General features: G+C 41.6%; 1 protein-coding gene across 1 annotated transcript in view; it reads right to left on the bottom strand.

The window, feature by feature from the left end:
• Window positions 1-17,855, bottom strand: part of zswim7 (zinc finger, SWIM-type containing 7) — a 36,177-nt gene that overhangs the window by 17,317 nt on the left and 1,005 nt on the right. Inside the window, exon 2 of the mRNA XM_080866790.1 lies at window positions 2,541-2,562. Within this exon, the coding sequence (XP_080722916.1) occupies window positions 2,541-2,562 (22 nt within the window). The remainder of the gene's footprint in view (window positions 1-2,540; window positions 2,563-17,855) is intronic.

Genomic DNA, 17,855 nt, shown 5'->3' with positions numbered 1-17,855 from the left:
TAAGTACTTCCTTACGGTGGCTCACAGGACAAGAACTCAAGTTGAGCAATTCAGAATCAATCTGAGCAATTCAAATTCAACTTATTCAAATTCAGTTTTTGATAGCACAGAGTTCTGCCCATACAATAGCCCATGTTCAAAAAAAAAGAAAAAAACCCCAAACAAACCTCAAAAACATTTAAATAAAAAACCACAATGGTGGAGAGGGAGACGAAGAGTAACTGGCTTCTTTTTTCCCCACTCTAACCGTGTTCACAGGCCGTTCCAGTGTTCATCTGTCTTATACACTCGATCAAACAACAAATATAAAGTTATACAAGTTAGAAATCAAAGTGTGTCTTCCAGCGAACATTAAAAAAATAAAAATGGAATTTAGCGCATCTCAAATAAATAAATAAATAAATGAATAAATAATTCAAAAAGTAGCTATATTAATACTGAAAAAAAACAAGAAGGTAAAATATTCCCTCCAAACAAAACTTATAAAATTCTAAATGCGCAAATCAGTCCATCCATGATTACATTGTGCTGCAATGTAGTATGCGCCTGCGTGAGTGTATCGTCTATGTTGGTTATTGGACTGACGATCGTCGGTTGGAAATTTTTTACATATTGCCCAACCTTACTAGTCATAAGCCACACTCTCAAAGCAGTCCTAAGGGGGAGGGGGGGGGGGGGGGGGTGGAGGGTTGCGAGTAATGCTTGTGAGAAACAAAAGGTTATAAAGACGAGAGGCACACTGCATATCTACACAAACCACACACTCATCTGTGGTGGAGCATCTTGAACCCCCCCCCCCCCCTTTTTTTTTTTCTCTTTATATACACATCATTTTCGTCGCTGCATGTCTCCTCGGGTTAGTGCAGATAGTTACTTTAACACAACACTCTATGTGTCTAATTAGAGCACATGTTAAATGGTTTCAAACCAGACTTCTATTGGTTTAAAGGTCTATCCTATGAAAAAGGTCATTCAATCATGTTAGATAATCACGCTGAAGTTCAGTGCAATAAGAACAACATCCCTTTATCCATTACATCCCCATCACTCAGTTTGTTTTTATTAAAATTCTGACTGGAATCATTAATGTGGACAACCTAATTGTGCTGCTATATGATAAATATGCTTCTACAAAGCCTGGGAGATTTAAAAAAGAAAAAAAAAAAAAGACAAAAAACAAAAGTCTACTAGTGAATTGCCAGAGTGTGATGAGCCCCTAAACCAGAGGCTTCCTGTGTGATAAACAGGATGTGGTGACAGGGAGCACTCCTGTACTCTCAACATTTTGAGCCACTTTGCCAGGAAATCTCACAGAACACCATCGCAGTCCTATCGGTGTCTGTGTCACATGGGGAAACCCAGACTGCACGCATGCATAGTTGGTCATTGTCAGTGTGGTTTATCCACATCACACCCACTCAGAACCAAATTTTTTCTTACTAAGAACATAACTCAGACAGGAGTGGATTACTACTTTTATTGACTGTTTGTGGAGGTTCTCAGTCATCCAGGTCATCGTAGTCTAAGGAGGTTGGAAAGAAAAGCGTCTGGCTCACAGTGGACGTAAATGGCTTCTTTCACTCCTCTTTCAAACCATCTGTCCTCTCTGTCCAAAATGTGAACGTTGGCATCCTCGAAAGAGTGTCCTTTGTCCTTTAGATGCAGATGAACTGCTGAGTCTTGTCCTGTGGAGGTGGCTCTTCTATGTTGTGCCATGCGCTTGTGAAGTGGCTGTTTGGTCTCTCCGATGTAGAGGTCTGGACATTCCTCGCTGCACTGTACAGCATACACCACATTGTTAAGTTTGTGTTTAGGAGTTCTGTCTTTTGGGTGAACCAGTTTCTGTCTAAGTGTGTTGCTGGGTCTGAAGTACACCGGGATGTCGTGCTTGGAGAAGAGCCTCCTGAGTTTCTCTGATACACCGGCTACATAGGAGATGAAAATGTTGTTGCATCTGTCTTTCTTATCCTCCCTCGCTGGTGTCTGATCTTCTTTTCTGTGCATCTTTGCTGACTTTATAAACGCCCAATTAGGATAACCGTATGTTTTAAGTGCTTCCTTTATGTGTGTGTGTTCCTTCTTTTTCCCTTCTGGCTTAGAGGGAATATTATCTGCCCGGTGGTGTAGGGTCCTAATTACCCCAAGTTTGTGTTCCAGAGGGTGATGGGAGTCAAAGAGGAGGTACTGCGCAGTCCAGGAAAGGCAAACAGTTGTCCTTTACGCTGTGCACACTGAAGAGAATGACAACCTCAACATTCAAGTTTACCGGAAGCCCACACACGGACCAGTACCTCCTCTTTGACTCCAAGATGAAATCCAAGATGCCCTCAGTATTTGATAGGTGGATGAAAGAAATCAGAAGTACAGTACAAGCGTAGTGTGTAGTCATCAGAAGTTTAGTACAACTAAAGAAAATCAAATACATGCATGGAAAGACTGTTTGTGTGTGTTTGAGTGATTTTTCTTTTCTGGTGTACTTTTATACTAGTTGAACATTTTGATAATCAGATAATCAAAGAAAGAAAGAAAATAATACTTACGCAATCAGCAGGTCATTGGGAACTGCAAGAAGAAGAAAAAGTGAAGGTGTAAACAATTTATCAGCTGCTGCAGGGCTTGTAAGATAACACTTGGCTATTGTGTTGATGTTGAGGTAAAGATGAACTACCGTATTTTCACAACCATAAGGCGCACTTAAAAGTCTTAGATTTTCTTCAAAACGTACGGCGCGCCCTATAGCGCAGTGCGCCCTGTGTGTTGTAATGAGGCCGTAGTAGAAAACACCATGAGAACGCTAAAGGGTGAAGTGTATGCGTTGACTTTATCACACATACCTGTATAAAAGAACAGGTATGTGCATTATGCAGGACATCGTTGTTTTAACAACCCTGAAAATGGCAAAGAGACACGCTTACGAAGCACAGTTTAAACTGAAGGCCATCAGCTACGCGGAGGAACATGGAAATCGAGCAGCGGCGAGAGAATTTAAGATTAACGAATCGATGGTTCGCAAATGGAGGAAGCTAGAAAACAAGCTCCGGCAGGTCAAGAAAATGCAGCTGAGTTTCCGCGGACATAAGGCGAGGTGGCCCGAGTTGGACGAAAGACTCAAGCGGTGGATCATCGAGCAAAGCGGGAGAAGCGTTTCGACGGTCACCATTCGGCTAAAAGCAGTTTCACTAGCTGAAGAGATGAACATTGAACATTTCCAAGGAGGTCCGTCTTGGTGCTTTCGTTTTATGAAACGGTGCCATTTTTCCATCCGGACCAGGACTACGGTAGCGCAGCAACTTCCAGCGGATTATAATGAAAAGCTGGCCATCTTCCACTCCTACTGCAGCAAACACATCGGCGACAAAAACATCCAGCCCAGCCACATCACAAACATTGACGAGGTCCCGCTCACTTTTGACATCCCGGTGAGTCACACTGTGGAGAAGAAAGGGACCAGCACGGTAGCTATACGCACAACGGGGTATGAAAAGTCTTCTTTTACTGTTGTGCTTGGCTGCCATGCTAATGGACAGAAACTGCCGCCTATGGTGATTTTTAAGCGAAAGACTTTGCCTAAAGAGAAGTTTCCAGCAGGAATCATCATTAAGGCAAATGAAAAGGGCTGGATGGATGAGGAAATGATGAAAGAGTGGCTGAGGGAGGTGTATGTAAGGAGACCAGGTGGTTTTTTCCACGCATCACCATCGCTCTTAATCTGTGACTCTATGCGTGCCCATCTCACAGCCGATGTGAAAAAACTAGTGAAACAAATGAACTGTGAGCTTGCTGTCATTCCGGGAGGCCTGACAAAGGAACTCCAACTGCTGGACATCGGTGTGAACCGCCCGTTCAAAGTAAGGCTGCGAGCGGCCTGGGAGCGATGGATGACCGATGGAGACCACAGTTTCACCAAGAGTGGAAGGCAGCGCCGGGCGAGTCACGCCACAATTTGCCAATGGATTGTAGATGCTTGGGCTAACATGTCTGCTGGCACTGTTGTTCGAGCTTTCGCAAAAACTGGCATCATTTCCAAGGAGCCGCACGGCACGGAAAGTGACTCTGACAGTGAAGAAAGTGAACTTGGCATGTTTGGTGGAGATTTAGCGCAGCTGTTCAATTCAGACACAGAGGATGAGGACTTCGATAGGTTTGATTGATGATAAAAATGTGAGTACCAAACTTTGTTTTGCTCCTGCTTTATTTTTTAAATATGCACACTTGTATGCTTGTGTGTTGTTGATGATGATGATTACTGGTAATAAAAATGTGAGTAAGGTACCGAACTCGGGTTTGCTCCCGCTTTATTTTTAAATACGCATACGGTACTTGTCTGCGCCCTATGATCCAGTGCGCCTTATGTGTGTGTTAAATACAGTAATGGCGCACATAACTGAGACTGCGCCTTTTAGTACAGTGCGTCTTATGGTCGTGAAAATACGGTATGTAGGCAAACAGAACGTTTACTTTGTGTTTACACTTTTTTAACTTGCCTCCTTCTTCATTAGCCAGTGGAAAACTCTTCCCAGCAATTGAATGTGTGGAAGTCATTAAACTGCAAAAATACCTCATTATGCTTTATTATAGAGCTGGGCGATAGAACGATAATGATATGTATCGCGATATAACTTTTACTCGATAGAGAAATTAAGCTATCGCGATAGACCTCGCCGCTCTTGTCCTCAAAAAAAAAAAAAAAAAAAAAAAAAAAGGTCAGCCAATCCAAATTAAGTAGCACAGAGCCGAACCAATCACAGCCGCAGCGTCACGTCGCGTGACTTGTTACGTACAGCACAAGTGCCAAGCCGCACGTGTGTTTGTTTGGGAAGCAGCCAGCGGGTAATGGAGCCAGCGCGTAATGGAGGAAATGAGTGTGCCGACTAGAAAAATCAACCGAGCGTGACCGAAGAGAAAACAGATGATGGTTCCAATGCCGGAGAGATTGTCAAACGGAAGAGCCATAGAAGTTCCGTAGTGTGAAGGTATTTCGGCTATTTCAAGTCTGACAAAAATAGAGTAGCGTGCACTGTAAATTGTGCCGAAAGCAAGTCTGGAAATACAATAAACTGGTGCATGCGTCACACTGCGCCACGTTATTGTTTCGGTGAAATGAATTTCTACAATACTGTTACTGTTAATTCTACTCTCTGCAGTGTTTAAATGCTTACATATACACACAGTTACTGTCCCTCCACACTTACGACTCGGTTCTGCTTCTATGCCGCAGCTTTGTTTACTTTTTCCCACCGAGGCTTCTAGACTTCTGATTGGCCAACATTTAGGCACGGTTAGGAATCTAGCTCCACCTGCTGCTTTGGCATGTTCATAGCAGCGTTTTCCTTCATTTCTGCCTTTATGTGTGGACGGGATTATTTTTTAAAACGAAAATGGAAAATCTCCGTTTTCAAAAATACTCGTGTACGTGTGGACGTAGCCTCAGTCTCTGACTGAAAGCGCTAATTCGTCATTCGGCTTTTGTCAGACTAAAGTAACTGTTAAAACTGTTTGAAAAGCTAAGCTATACAACAAGGAGAGATTGAGAATTTCCTTTTAGTTCTCAGTTTATTTGATATTGACAAAAGTTAGTCAGTTTTGTCTGTTCTTCTGTAAAACAAACTAAGATTTATTTTTAGAATTAATATTTTGTTTCTAAGTGGAATTGACAATTTAGTCTGTTTTGTTTGTCCTATTTTGAAACTTAAACGCTTTAGCGGCTGCCTTTTGTGTAGTTTGCAATATTTGCCTTTATTTATCTGAAAAAGTCTCATGTTCCTTAAGTACATCTACCCTGTTGAACTTATTATGGGAAATAAATATTTAAATAAAAACAAGCTGCTGATTATTTCACATTTTACTTGTGAGCAACGGCACATTTAAATCTTACAAATATAGTTATTTGGCTTATATTGTGATAGATATCGTTATCGCCTGAAATGAAAAAAACATATCGTGATATGAAAAAATCTCATATCGCCCAGCTCTACTTTATTATAATCACTGTTTTACAGTTCATTTTATCTGTCAGACTATTTGTTATGATGGTGAAAAAAAAAAAAATTCAGGCGCACTCCACCACCATACTTTTGTATTCTATCACATATTTCTAAACTGGGATAGCTCTGGCACTTGAAGTCCAATAAAAACTTTAGCACACCCTCACTGCTTCCACAGGAATTAAGAAGATAAGAAGCAGTCAGGTTTTGCTAATCAAATGCATGTAAATAACTGATGATCAGCAAGAGTGAAGACCACTTCTCACTCCAACACTCCAACTTGCTAGTATGGCGCATTAAGGTATGTGTTAACACCCCAGGAGTGGACGACCCAGAAAATTCCCTCTGAAGTCAAAACATACAAAGCTCAAAAAACCTAAAAACTCTAAGAATTACCGCTCAGACTCTCCTTTGTTAAATGTTGAGCTCATTAAAGTTATTGTAGAAATCTGAAACAAAGTGAGGTGCACATAACCAGGCTGTTGTTACCTTTGCAAAGGGGTACAGGCAAACAGTACTGATAGCCTGACAGCAGTCTGCATGCTTTTTTATAAAAATCGACTCTAAGCATTGAATATGTTATTTTGAGTTTATTCCCAGAGTGGCCTCTTCATTTCAGGTTAGTTTTTACAGTTTGAAAATGTTCAGATTTAGTCTTTTTTACTATTATTGCATGGAGAGCAATCATTTTTAGGATCTTAGGAGAAATCAGAATAGGTATTAAAATAAAAAAACAACTTTACTGAAAGCAGCTGTTTTTCACATCTAGTTTGACTTTTTAGTTTCATTTTATTTAACTATAAAACCTTGATCTGTGTTTGGGGTGTTTATTTCCCATCCGCCTTGAAAAGTAGGTCATTTACAGTGGCTTGCAAAAGTATTCGGCCCCCTTGAACTTTCCACATTTTGTCACATTACAGCCACAAACATGAATCAATTTTATTGGAATTCCACGTGGAAGACCAATACAAAGTGGTGTACATGTGAGAAGTGGAACAAAAATCATACATAATTCCAAACATTTTTTACAAATGAATAACTGCAAAGTGGGGTGTGTGTAATTATTCAGCCCCCTGAGTCAATACTTTGTAGAACAACCTTTTTCTGCAATTACAGCTGCCAGTCTTTTAGGGTCTGTCTCTACCAGCTTTGCACATCTAGAGACTGAAATTCTTGCCCATTCTTCTTTGCAAAACAGCTCCACAACTGCCCTGTGACGGCCTCAAAGGTTGTCTAAGAGAATATTGGGAGCAACAACACCATGAAGTCCAAAGAACACACCAGACAGGTCAGGGATAAAGCTATTGAGAAATTTTAAGCAGGCTTAGGCCTGCTTAAAAGGGCTAAGCCTGCTTAGGCCGCGTATTGAGGCTTGCTTCGTTTATGGGAGGAGCTGAAAATGATGACGTCCGAAGCCTCGCTGCCCGGCTGTACCACGTGACTGGTTCATGAAGTGGTTTGAACTTTGCCGCGAGCTATGACAGCGATATTAACCCCTCAGACTTCATTCAAAATGTGGGTGTTTGATGGAGAGTTGTGGTTAGTGAGAGTTTGGAGACAGTTTGGAGGTTTATGAGAGTGAGGAGAGAAAGTCAGGAGAGAATGGATTTCCCAAGCCTTGAACATCCCACGGAGCACTGTTCAAGCGATCATTCAGAAATGGAAGGAGTATGGCACAACTGTAAACCTACCAAGACAAGGCCGTCCACCTAAACTCACAGGCCGAACAAGGAGAGCGCTGATCAGAAATGCAGCCAAGAGGCCCATGGTGACTCTGGATGAGCTGCAGAGATCTACAGCTCAGGTTGGGGGAATCTGTCCATAGGACAACTATTAGTCGTGCACTGCACAAAGTTGGCCTTTATGGAAGAGTGGCAAGAAGAAAGCCATTATTAACAGAAAACCATAAGTCCCGTTTGCAGTTTGTCACAAGCCATGTGGAAAACACAGCAAACATGTGGAAGAAGCTGCTCTGGTCAGATGAGACCAAAATGGAACTTTTTGGCCAAAATGCAAAACGCTATGTGTGGCGGAAAACTAACACTGCAGATCACCCTGAACACACCATCCCCACTGTCAAAGATGGTGGTGGCAGCATCATGCTCTGGGGGTGCTTCTCTTCAGCAGGGACAGGGAAGCTGGTCAGAGTTGATGGGAAGATGGATGGAGCCAAACACAGGGAAATCTTGGAAGAAAACCTCGTGGAGTCTGCAAAAGACTTGAGACTGGGGCGGAGGTTCACCTTCCAGCATGACAACGACCCTAAACATAAAGCCAGGGCAACAATGGAATGGTTTAAAACAAAACATATCCATGTGTTAGAATGGCCCAGTCAAAGTCCAGATCTAAATTCAATCGAGAATCTGTGGCAAGATCTGAAAACTGCTGTTCTCAAACACTGTCCATCTAATCTGACTGAGCTGGAGCTGTTTTGCAAAGAAGAATGGGCAAGGATTTCAGTCTGTAGATGTGCAAAGCTGGTAGAGACATACCCTAAAAGACTGGCAGCTAGTGATGTGACGTTCTGTATCGAGGCTTCAAAGCTTGTGCCGAGTAATTTAGGGGGAGTTTCCGCGATGCGCGTATCGAGGCTTGCTTCATTTATGGGAGGAGCTGAAAATGATGACGTCCGAAGCCTCGCTGCCCGGCTGTACCACGTGACTGGTTCATGAAGTGGTTCGAACTTTGCCGCGAGCTATGACAGATATAAACCCCTCAGACTTCATTCAAAATGTGGGTGTTTGATGGAGAGTTGCGGTTAGTGAGAGTTTGGAGACAGTTGGGAGGTTTATGAGAGTGAGGAGAGAAAGTCAGGAGAGAATGGATTTCCCAAGCCTTGAACATCCCACGGAGCACTGTTCAAGCGATCATTCAGAAATGGAAGGAGTATGGCACAACTGTAAACCTACCAAGACAAGGCCGTCCACCTAAACTCACAGGCCGAACAAGGAGAGCGCAGATCAGAAATGCAGCCAAGAGGCCCATGGTGACTCTGGAAGAGCTGCAGAGATCTACAGCTCAGGTTGGGGGAATCTGTCCATAGGACAACTATTAGTCGTGCACTGCACAAAGTTGGCCTTTATGGAAGAGTGGCAAGAAGAAAGCCATTATTAACAGAAAACCATAAGAAGTCCCGTTTGCAGTTTGCAGTATCAAATGTTGCTGACCGGGCCTGTAAAAATGAGTTTTGGGCTCAACTACTTTCTTTCTGAGACCTTCAGAGGTTGAAATTAATCCAACACCCAAACAACACATTAGATCACAGCTCGATAAACTTACTGACAACAGACAGCAAACTATATGTTTAAAGTTCAATTTCCCCAAATCATAATTACACAAATGTGCACATAGGCTGTATACTATCACATGTGTGTGGTATTGCAGCAGAGTAGCAGCACGTTACTCTTGTGCCTTCCCTCCAGCCTCAGTCCACCTTGCTATGCTTCTCATCAGCAGTGTTGTTGCTGTTGAGGGACAACACTGCTCTGTGCCCTCTAAAAGCACTTTAAACTGATGTCCAGGTTGTGTCATCTTGCTCATTTTCTTCCTCTGGCAGGAGCTTGATACTTGTTTGTGGTCAGGGGACATGGCTAATAGGCTGTAGCTTGGATAGATTAGCACATGTCAGGGCTGCCATGTGGAGCTCTTTGTCCATTTTCTTCTCTTTCTCCTTCAGCTGTCATTATCATCCCAATCATAATGTGTATACATGTCTCACAATGGAAAATAAGAGAATTTAACAAAAAAAAATTTCCCCAGTTATGAGTCATGATTTCTTTAATCTGAGCTTCTGATTAAGGTAAAAAGACTAGTAGGGACTGTCCATTGGCACATTTGATGGGCAGCGGAAGGGTGTTGTAGCAAGTTGCTACCCGTTGTGGCGAAAACTGTGACGTGGAGCTTTCTGATGAGCCTGCTTGTTGATATGAAACCTGAAGATGTGGGCTGTGGTCAGTAATGAATCACTGGAACAGTCTTCTGGTGCCATGCATGGTGGCAGTGTAGGTAGAAGTTGAGTTGGTGGAGCCACTGAAAGGGCACAGTCGAGGTCATGGTCCACTCTAGTCCTCTTCATCTGTCAACAATCTGAGCTCGAGGGTGGAAATGCATTTTTCCAGGATGATCCGTCACTGTTCATTTTGGACCTCAGATCCAATGAGCCATGGACTCACACTTCTGAAATTTGAAATAAACTGTGGTGCATACAACCAGGTGTTTTATTTACTTTTGCAAAAGGCATCAAACAAATATACAGACAGCCCGACAGAGGTGTGGATGGTTTGGACAAAGAGGGACTCTAAGCCTAAAATATTTATAGAGAAATGCTATCGCACATCTACATGTGGTATATGTGAAAGATTGCATGGAGACTGTCTCCATATTCTGACGCTGTTTCAAATAATTTCCATTACACAGTACAATTAGGAATAACAAAGCATGACAAACAGCCCATATCAGCTGTTAAGCACGGTGGTGGAGGGGTGGAGATTTGGGCTTGTTCTGCAGCCACAAAACCTGAACACCTTGCAGTTACTGAATCTACCCTGAACTCCTCTTTAGGGCTGCCACAAACGATTATTTTGATAGTCAACTAGTCACCGATTATTTTTGCGATTTGTCGACTAATCAGATCGTGCATCCATTGGATGTAAAACGTACAGCTTATTGCACCAGCATGCATCTGCTCTTATATAACTATCATTAGCTTACAACTTTAAGTGTTTAATGTATGTGCTAACTAAAAATAAAGACAAGATGATAGTTTATTAAGTTTTAATGAAATCTGCAGATTGTTTCGGTGGAGTTTAATAAACTCAGCAGTCTGCTCCTTGCTATCTAAAATATAACAGGACTCCGGAGTATATTCTCGAGCATCTCACACTAGAGCAGGGCGATATGGTCAAAAATATTTATCACGATATATATTTGAAAATTTGCGATAACTACCGTAATTGTCGGGCTATAAGCCGCTACTTTTTGCACAAGCTTTGAACCCTGCGGCTTTTAGTCAGGTGCGGCTTTTCTATGGATTGTCCATGATTTTTGTCATATCGTAAGACGATTTGTTTTGTTTGTTCCGCTGTTGTACGGCACTACGTTGCCTGGCGGAAGGGCATGTGATCAGACACACAGTATCGGGGTTCAAGAGTGGTATGTTGGTCACATGTCCATCCGCCAGGCAACATAGTGCCGTACAAGTAGCGCGAAAAACAAACTTCAAAGTAGCGCTACACGTTCAGCCGGAGGCGTGGATGACAAGCGGCAATAAACTTGCGAAAAGCAAGTTATGCTCAACTCCACCGGTGGAATCTGACAGCGTGGAAAAGTGTGAAAACATCCACGATCACCAACGGATTTCGAAGGGCTGGACTGCTGCATGATGGAGAGGAGGACACTGCCACGGCCCTTCTGAGGGTGTTCGACTCTGACACTGACAACGAGGATTTGTTTGGTTTTGAAAGTGACAACAAAGGAAAGAAGCTGAGAGTGGATGACGAAGCCATCCTGAGCCTGTTCGTTTCCGACACTGGAGAAGAGGACTTTGGTGGTTTTAGTGCGCAGGAAGATGGTGGTGAATGACTGACTTTTCTTCTTGTTAAAGCCGTGTCACTGCACCTGAGCCTAAAAGGTAGTCCGAATCTATTTTTCTGGTGTGCTGTAGGTTATTGTTATGTACTACATTTGTTACTCATTTATGAAGCACAGTACATGTTTCGTACTTGTAATTACCGCTACTTGTACATATACCAAAAAAGTTGTGCAAATATGTACCCATAACTTGTTTTTCAAAATATTAATAAAAGGGGTGTGTCTCCAAACAGCCATCTCTTTCCTGACAATTCCCTTTGTGCATATTCTCTTACATATGATAAGTCAACATTGAAACACCTGCGGCTTTTAGTCAGGTGCGGCTAATGTATGTACAAAACAGGATTTTCCCCTGATTTTAGCTTGTGCGGCTAATATTCAGGTGCGCTTTGTAGTCCGGGAAATACGGTATATAACTGACAATAATTGATGCGAGACAAAATACAACTCCACAACTTTACTAGCGCAAAAACCCCCCATCCATTTATTTTCACTTAAACAAGCAGCTGTTTTTTTATGTGCATTAAAGCTATATAAAAATTTAACAGTGCAAAAGCAAATTCCTTGCTGAAAGTTTAACCAAAAGGCATTTCCAGTAGAAATTGGCTGACATATCCTCACCATAACCATGTATAATATCCACTGAAGTTAAAAACTGGTGCTTTGCAGCATTAAACTGCAGTGTGCCAAATAAAAAAGTCAAATACGTATTTTTCGGACCATAAGGTGCATGGGATTATAAGACACATTAAGCAAAACAAAGCAGTCAGATAAATCAAACTATTCAACTGATTCTTCTTGCTTCCTCCACTTCTGTACCATTGATTCATTAATGCTGTATTCTATCACAGCTTCTCTATTCCCATGTTGTTGCAGTATATTGATGACTAACATTCTATTGTGGATGGATTATCTCAGTTGTTCTCCTGACTGAAGTTTGGTCTGTTTACAGCATCCTACCATGCGATTGCATTTGTCTCTAACCATCAGGAACCCTCACGTTAACTTTTATCGAGTGGAAAAGTGTTAGCGTTCATCCTCCAGCTTCACTGTTTATGTTATGCTAACATAGCTATGTCGCTAGCGATCACCTAGCACATAGCCCAACTTCAGTAACCCTACGAACGTCACTGCCATTTAGTTTCCTGTCTTCATTTATGTTGGAAGTGATAGCAGAGCAGTACGTTTGAATTATTATTATTATTATTTTTTTAAATCTCTCAGTCAGAACATGTTATATCATACTTAGCTCGCTAGTTTAGCTAGTTACCTAACTTCTGCTAACTTCTTGCTAACTTTTAATTCCGTTAAATGTAATGCATTCTGTTTTCATGGATGCCTGGATGTTAAACTTCATAGTTACACCTGGTAAAGCAGCAATGCTGATCGTTTTATTAAAGATGAAAGAATTTAGACAGTTTTTAACTCTCAGTGATGCTGCAGTGTTTGTTTGACTTTGGGAACTGAAGGAGACGAGTTTAGGACCCAGATTACTCCGAGATTTATGAGCACCATAGTCCAACAAATACAGCAATAACAACGGCCTGCGTGCATGTTCTACACAAAAAAAAAAAAAAAAAAAAAAAAAAAGTGCTTTGGTGGGTATCTGACAGGCAAACACCAAACCAGTTCCACATCACTGAAGCGGCACCATTTTTACAAACCAATTCTGGTTTATCTGTTTCACTCAACGATCCGCTTTCTCCCTTCTCATTCTCCGTTGCTGCCATGCTTTTTCGGCCATGTGCGTATGAAAACAAAGGCACTGCGCATGCGCGTTTTACCCATATTCTATCGCGATATTTCATTTTCTTATCGTTTCCTAACATTGTACCAGTATTACCATGAACAGTATAATATGGCCCAGCCCTATCTCACACTTTTGATAATCAGTTGTCTGCTTGACGTTTATTCAGCTGTGTAAAAACTATAACTCTAACCGATTTACTCAGGAAGAAATAATATACTGAAAAAAGCCAAACAATAACATTTTTATCTAAGTGACTTATATATATATCATGTTTAACCTGAGTAGCGAAAGACGGCGGTGGGTTTGAAAACAATTTGCTGGCAGCCCGGTATTCTCACCGGCTCTAAGTGAGCCTTGAACCCCGGCTAGCTATCGAGCTGGTGGGTAACAGACATCTCCGAAAAGGTCGGGCAACGAAGTATACAACCGACCCATCCTTCAAATCTGGGGAAATGAAGGGCACATTTGTCAGCCGCATTTGTCAGAGTCTTCGAATTTGGACAGTCTTTGTCGTGTCGCTGTAACGTAATTGGCCTACAAATGCGGGCACAGGAGGATGCGGTTCCTGAATTTGGACACAGCTACTATACCGGACACTGCTTCTTCTTCTGGGTTTAACGGCAGCTGGCATCCTTGTACATGCAGTGCTGCTATCTTCTGTTGCAGTCCATTATTACACTCTTAAATCCTGCTACTTATTCCTGCGTCTCTGGGATCTTACAAAGCTTCAAACGACGCGTCGACTATTAAATTAGTTGTCGACGATTTTGATAGTCGACGTAATCGTGACTAGTTGACTAATCGTGGCAGCCATACTCCTCTTTATACCAAAGTGTTCTAGAGTCAAATGTGCGGCCATTTGTCAGACAGCTAAAGTTTGGCCCAAACTGCATGATATAACACAACAATCACCCAACAGAAAGACTGAAGAAGAAAAGAATCAATGTGCTGACCCATCAAAGCCCCCCAAAAATCAACCTGATTGAAATAAGAAGTGAGACTACTAGAGCTGTACTTAAAGAAATGTATGCAAACCACAATAAAGTGAAGCACTGTTGTGACAAAAAGTACAAAAATATTCCTCCACATCAATGTGAGAGACTAATAGTGTCATAGAGAAAATTATTACTTCAAGTCATTCCTGCTATAGATGGTTTTCCAAGCTATCAAATCAAGGGTTGTAATTTTTTGCACTTAGAGCATTATCTGTGTTATGTTTTCTGGCTATGTTTTCTCCTGGAATAGAAAGATGAGCATGGAGGCAAGCTGTTGCCCATGTGGCTATCTGCACTCCACACTGTATATAAATGCCACTTGTTTTGCACATATTCAACTCTGTATATTTTATATATTTTATTATTATTATTATTATTATTATTATTAATTTGTTTTTTTAATTTTTTTTTAACTATTTAATTTGTAAAAATGTGCATACACACACACACCACACACACACACACACGTAGGAAAATATTTAGTATACACATCCAGAAATGCATACACTATTATATATTGTACATATATTTATTAGTTTCAGGTTGGCCATTCTTGTATTTTGCTCGTTTGTGTTGTTGTGTTTGCACATCTCTGGTGCTTGTGGGGCTCGCACACAAGAATTTCACTCGCATGTGCTGTGCCAGTGTGCCTGCACATGTGATGTGACAATAAAAGTGATTTGATTTTGATTTGATTTGATTTGTTCAAATGTAATGAACCTTAATGCAGGTAAAATGAAACAACTGTTGAGATGGCCTTGGGCAAGGCACTGCCTCAGATGGGCTTTGTGTCAACCTTCTAACTTGCATGGGCATGCCTTTAATAAAAAATAAACACACCAATGCTTAAAATAGGAGTTCATGGTTCAGTTTGGCCATTTATTTGGCTAAAGTACAACCCATAGTTACTAAATAATGTAATATAGTTTATGGAGGCCACCACATATTTCAAATATAACAAGGGTTTCAACAGACAAAAACATGGCTGTGCCATGGGCTCCCTGGTGTCACCTATTGTAGCCAACCTTTACATGGAGGAAGTGGAAAGGAAGGCTCTTGGCTCTTTCAAAGGAAGAGTACCCAGCCACTGGTACAGATATGTAGACGACACCTGGGTCAAAATCAAGAAGTGGAATCCTTCACTGCTCACATTAACGCTGTGGATAAAAATACCAAGTTTACCAGGGAAGACACAAAGGATAACCGTTTGCCTTTCCTGGACTGTGCCATGCGCATTGAAGAGAATGGAAACCTCAACACTGAAGTTTACCAGAAGCCCACACACACGGACCAGTACCTCCTCTTTGACTCCCACCACCCTCTGGAACACAAACTTGGAGTAATCAGGACCCTACATTATCGGGCAGATAATGTTCCCTCTAAGCCTGGAGGGATAAAGAAGGAACACACACATGTAGAGCTGGGCGATAGAACGATAACGATATGTATCGCGATATAACTTTTACTCGATAGAGAAATTAAGCTATCGCGATAGACCTCGCCGCTCTTGTTCTCTTAAAAAAAAAAAATAAATAAAAAAAAAAAAAAAAAAAAAAGGTCAGCCGATCCAAATTCAGTAGCGCAGAGCCGAACCAATCACAGCCGCAGCGTCACGTCGCGTGACTTGTTACGTACAGCACAAGTGCCAAGCCGCACGTGTGTTTGTTTGGGAAGCAGCCAGCGGGTAATGGAGGAAATGAGTGTGCCGACTAGAAAAATCAACCGAGCGTGACCGAAGAGAAAACAGATGACTGTTCCAATGCCGGAGAGATTGTCGAACGGAAGAGCCATAGAAGTTCCGTAGTGTGAAGGTATTTCGGCTATTTCAAGTCTGACAAAAAACAGAGTAGCGTGCACTGTAAATTGTGCCGAAAGCAAGTCCGGAAATACAATAAACTGGTGCATGCGTCACACTGTGCGCCACGTTATTGTTTCGATGAAATGAATTTCTACAATACTGTTACTGTTAATTCTACTCTCTGCAGTGTTTAAATGCTTACATATACACACAGTTACTGTCCCTCCACACATACGACTCGGTTCTGCTTCTATGCCGCAGCTTTGTTTACTTTTTCCCACCGAGGCTTCTAGACTTCTGATTGGCCAACATTTCTACACGGTTAGGAATCTAGCGCCACCTGCTGCTTTGGCATGTTCATAGCAGCGTTTTCCTTCATTTCTGCCTTTATGTGTGGACGGGATTATTTTTTAAAACGAAAACGGAAAATCTCAGTTTTCAAAAATACCCGTGTACGTGTGGACGTAGCCTCAGTCTCTGACTGGAAGCGCTAATTCGTCATTTGGCTTTTGTCAGACTAAAGTAACTGTTAAAACTGTTTGAAAAGCTCAGCTATACAACAAGGAGAGATTGAGAATTTCCTTTTAGTTCTCAGTTTATTTGATATTGACAAAAGTTAGTCAGTTTTGTCTGTTCTTCTGTAAAACAAACTAAGATTTATTTTTAGAATTAATATTTTGTTTCTAAGTGGAATTGACAATTTAGTCTGTTTCGTTTGTTCTATTTTGAAACTTAAACGCTTTAGCGGCTGCCTTTTGTGTAGTTTGCAATATTTGCCTTTATTTATCTGAAAAAGTCTCATGTTCCTTAAGTACATCTACCCTGTTGAACTTATTATGGGAAATAAATATTTAAATCAAAACAAGCTGCTGATTATTTCACATTTTACTTGTGAGCAACGGCACATTTAAATCTTACAAATATAGTTATTTGGCTTATATCGTGATAGATATCGTTATCGCCTGAAATGAAAAAAACATATCATGATATGAAAAAATCTCATATCGCCCAGCTCTACACACATGTAAAGGAAGCTCTCAAAACATGCGGTTATCCTAATTGGGCTTTCATCAAGTCAGCAAAGATGCACAGGAAAGAAGATCAGACACCAGCTAGGGAGGATAAGAAAGACAAACGCAATAACATTGTCATCCCCTATGAAGCTGGTGTATCGGGAAAAACTCAGGAGAGTCTTCTCCAAGCCCGACATCTCAGTTTACTTCAGACCCAGCAACACACTTAGACAGAAACTGGTTCATCCCAAAGACAAAAATCCTAAACACAAACTTAATAATGTAGTGTATGCTGTACAGTGCAGCGAGGAATGTCCAGACCGCGGCATTGGAGAGACCAAACAGCCACTTCATAAACGCACAGAAGAGCCACCTCCACGGGACAAGACTTGGCGGTCCATCTGCATCTAAAGGACATCGAGGATGCAAATGTTCACATTTTGGACAGAGAAAACAGATGTTGTGAAAGAGGAGTAAAAGAAGCCATTTATTTCCACCGTGAGCGACCATCTTTGAACAGAGGTGGTGGTTTACGACACCAACTGTCTGTCATCTATAATCCAGTTTTGAGATACCTTCCCAGACGCCTTAATGCCCACTCACATCCTGGGCCATCTGACCTCAGGAAATCACATGATAGGGTGGGGCCAGGTTTCACAATGAGCTCACCCGAAACCTTGGCTGATTGTGACCTACACCCATTTTCACACCTTGGCTCATGTGATT

The sequence above is a fragment of the Rhamphochromis sp. 'chilingali' genome (genome assembly GCF_963969265.1).
Source record: "Rhamphochromis sp. 'chilingali' genome assembly, chromosome: 19".
Taxonomy (NCBI): Eukaryota; Metazoa; Chordata; class Actinopteri; order Cichliformes; family Cichlidae; genus Rhamphochromis; species Rhamphochromis sp. 'chilingali'.
Note: the sequence above shows the minus strand (reverse complement) of the source record. Positions and strands in the feature narration are given on the sequence as shown.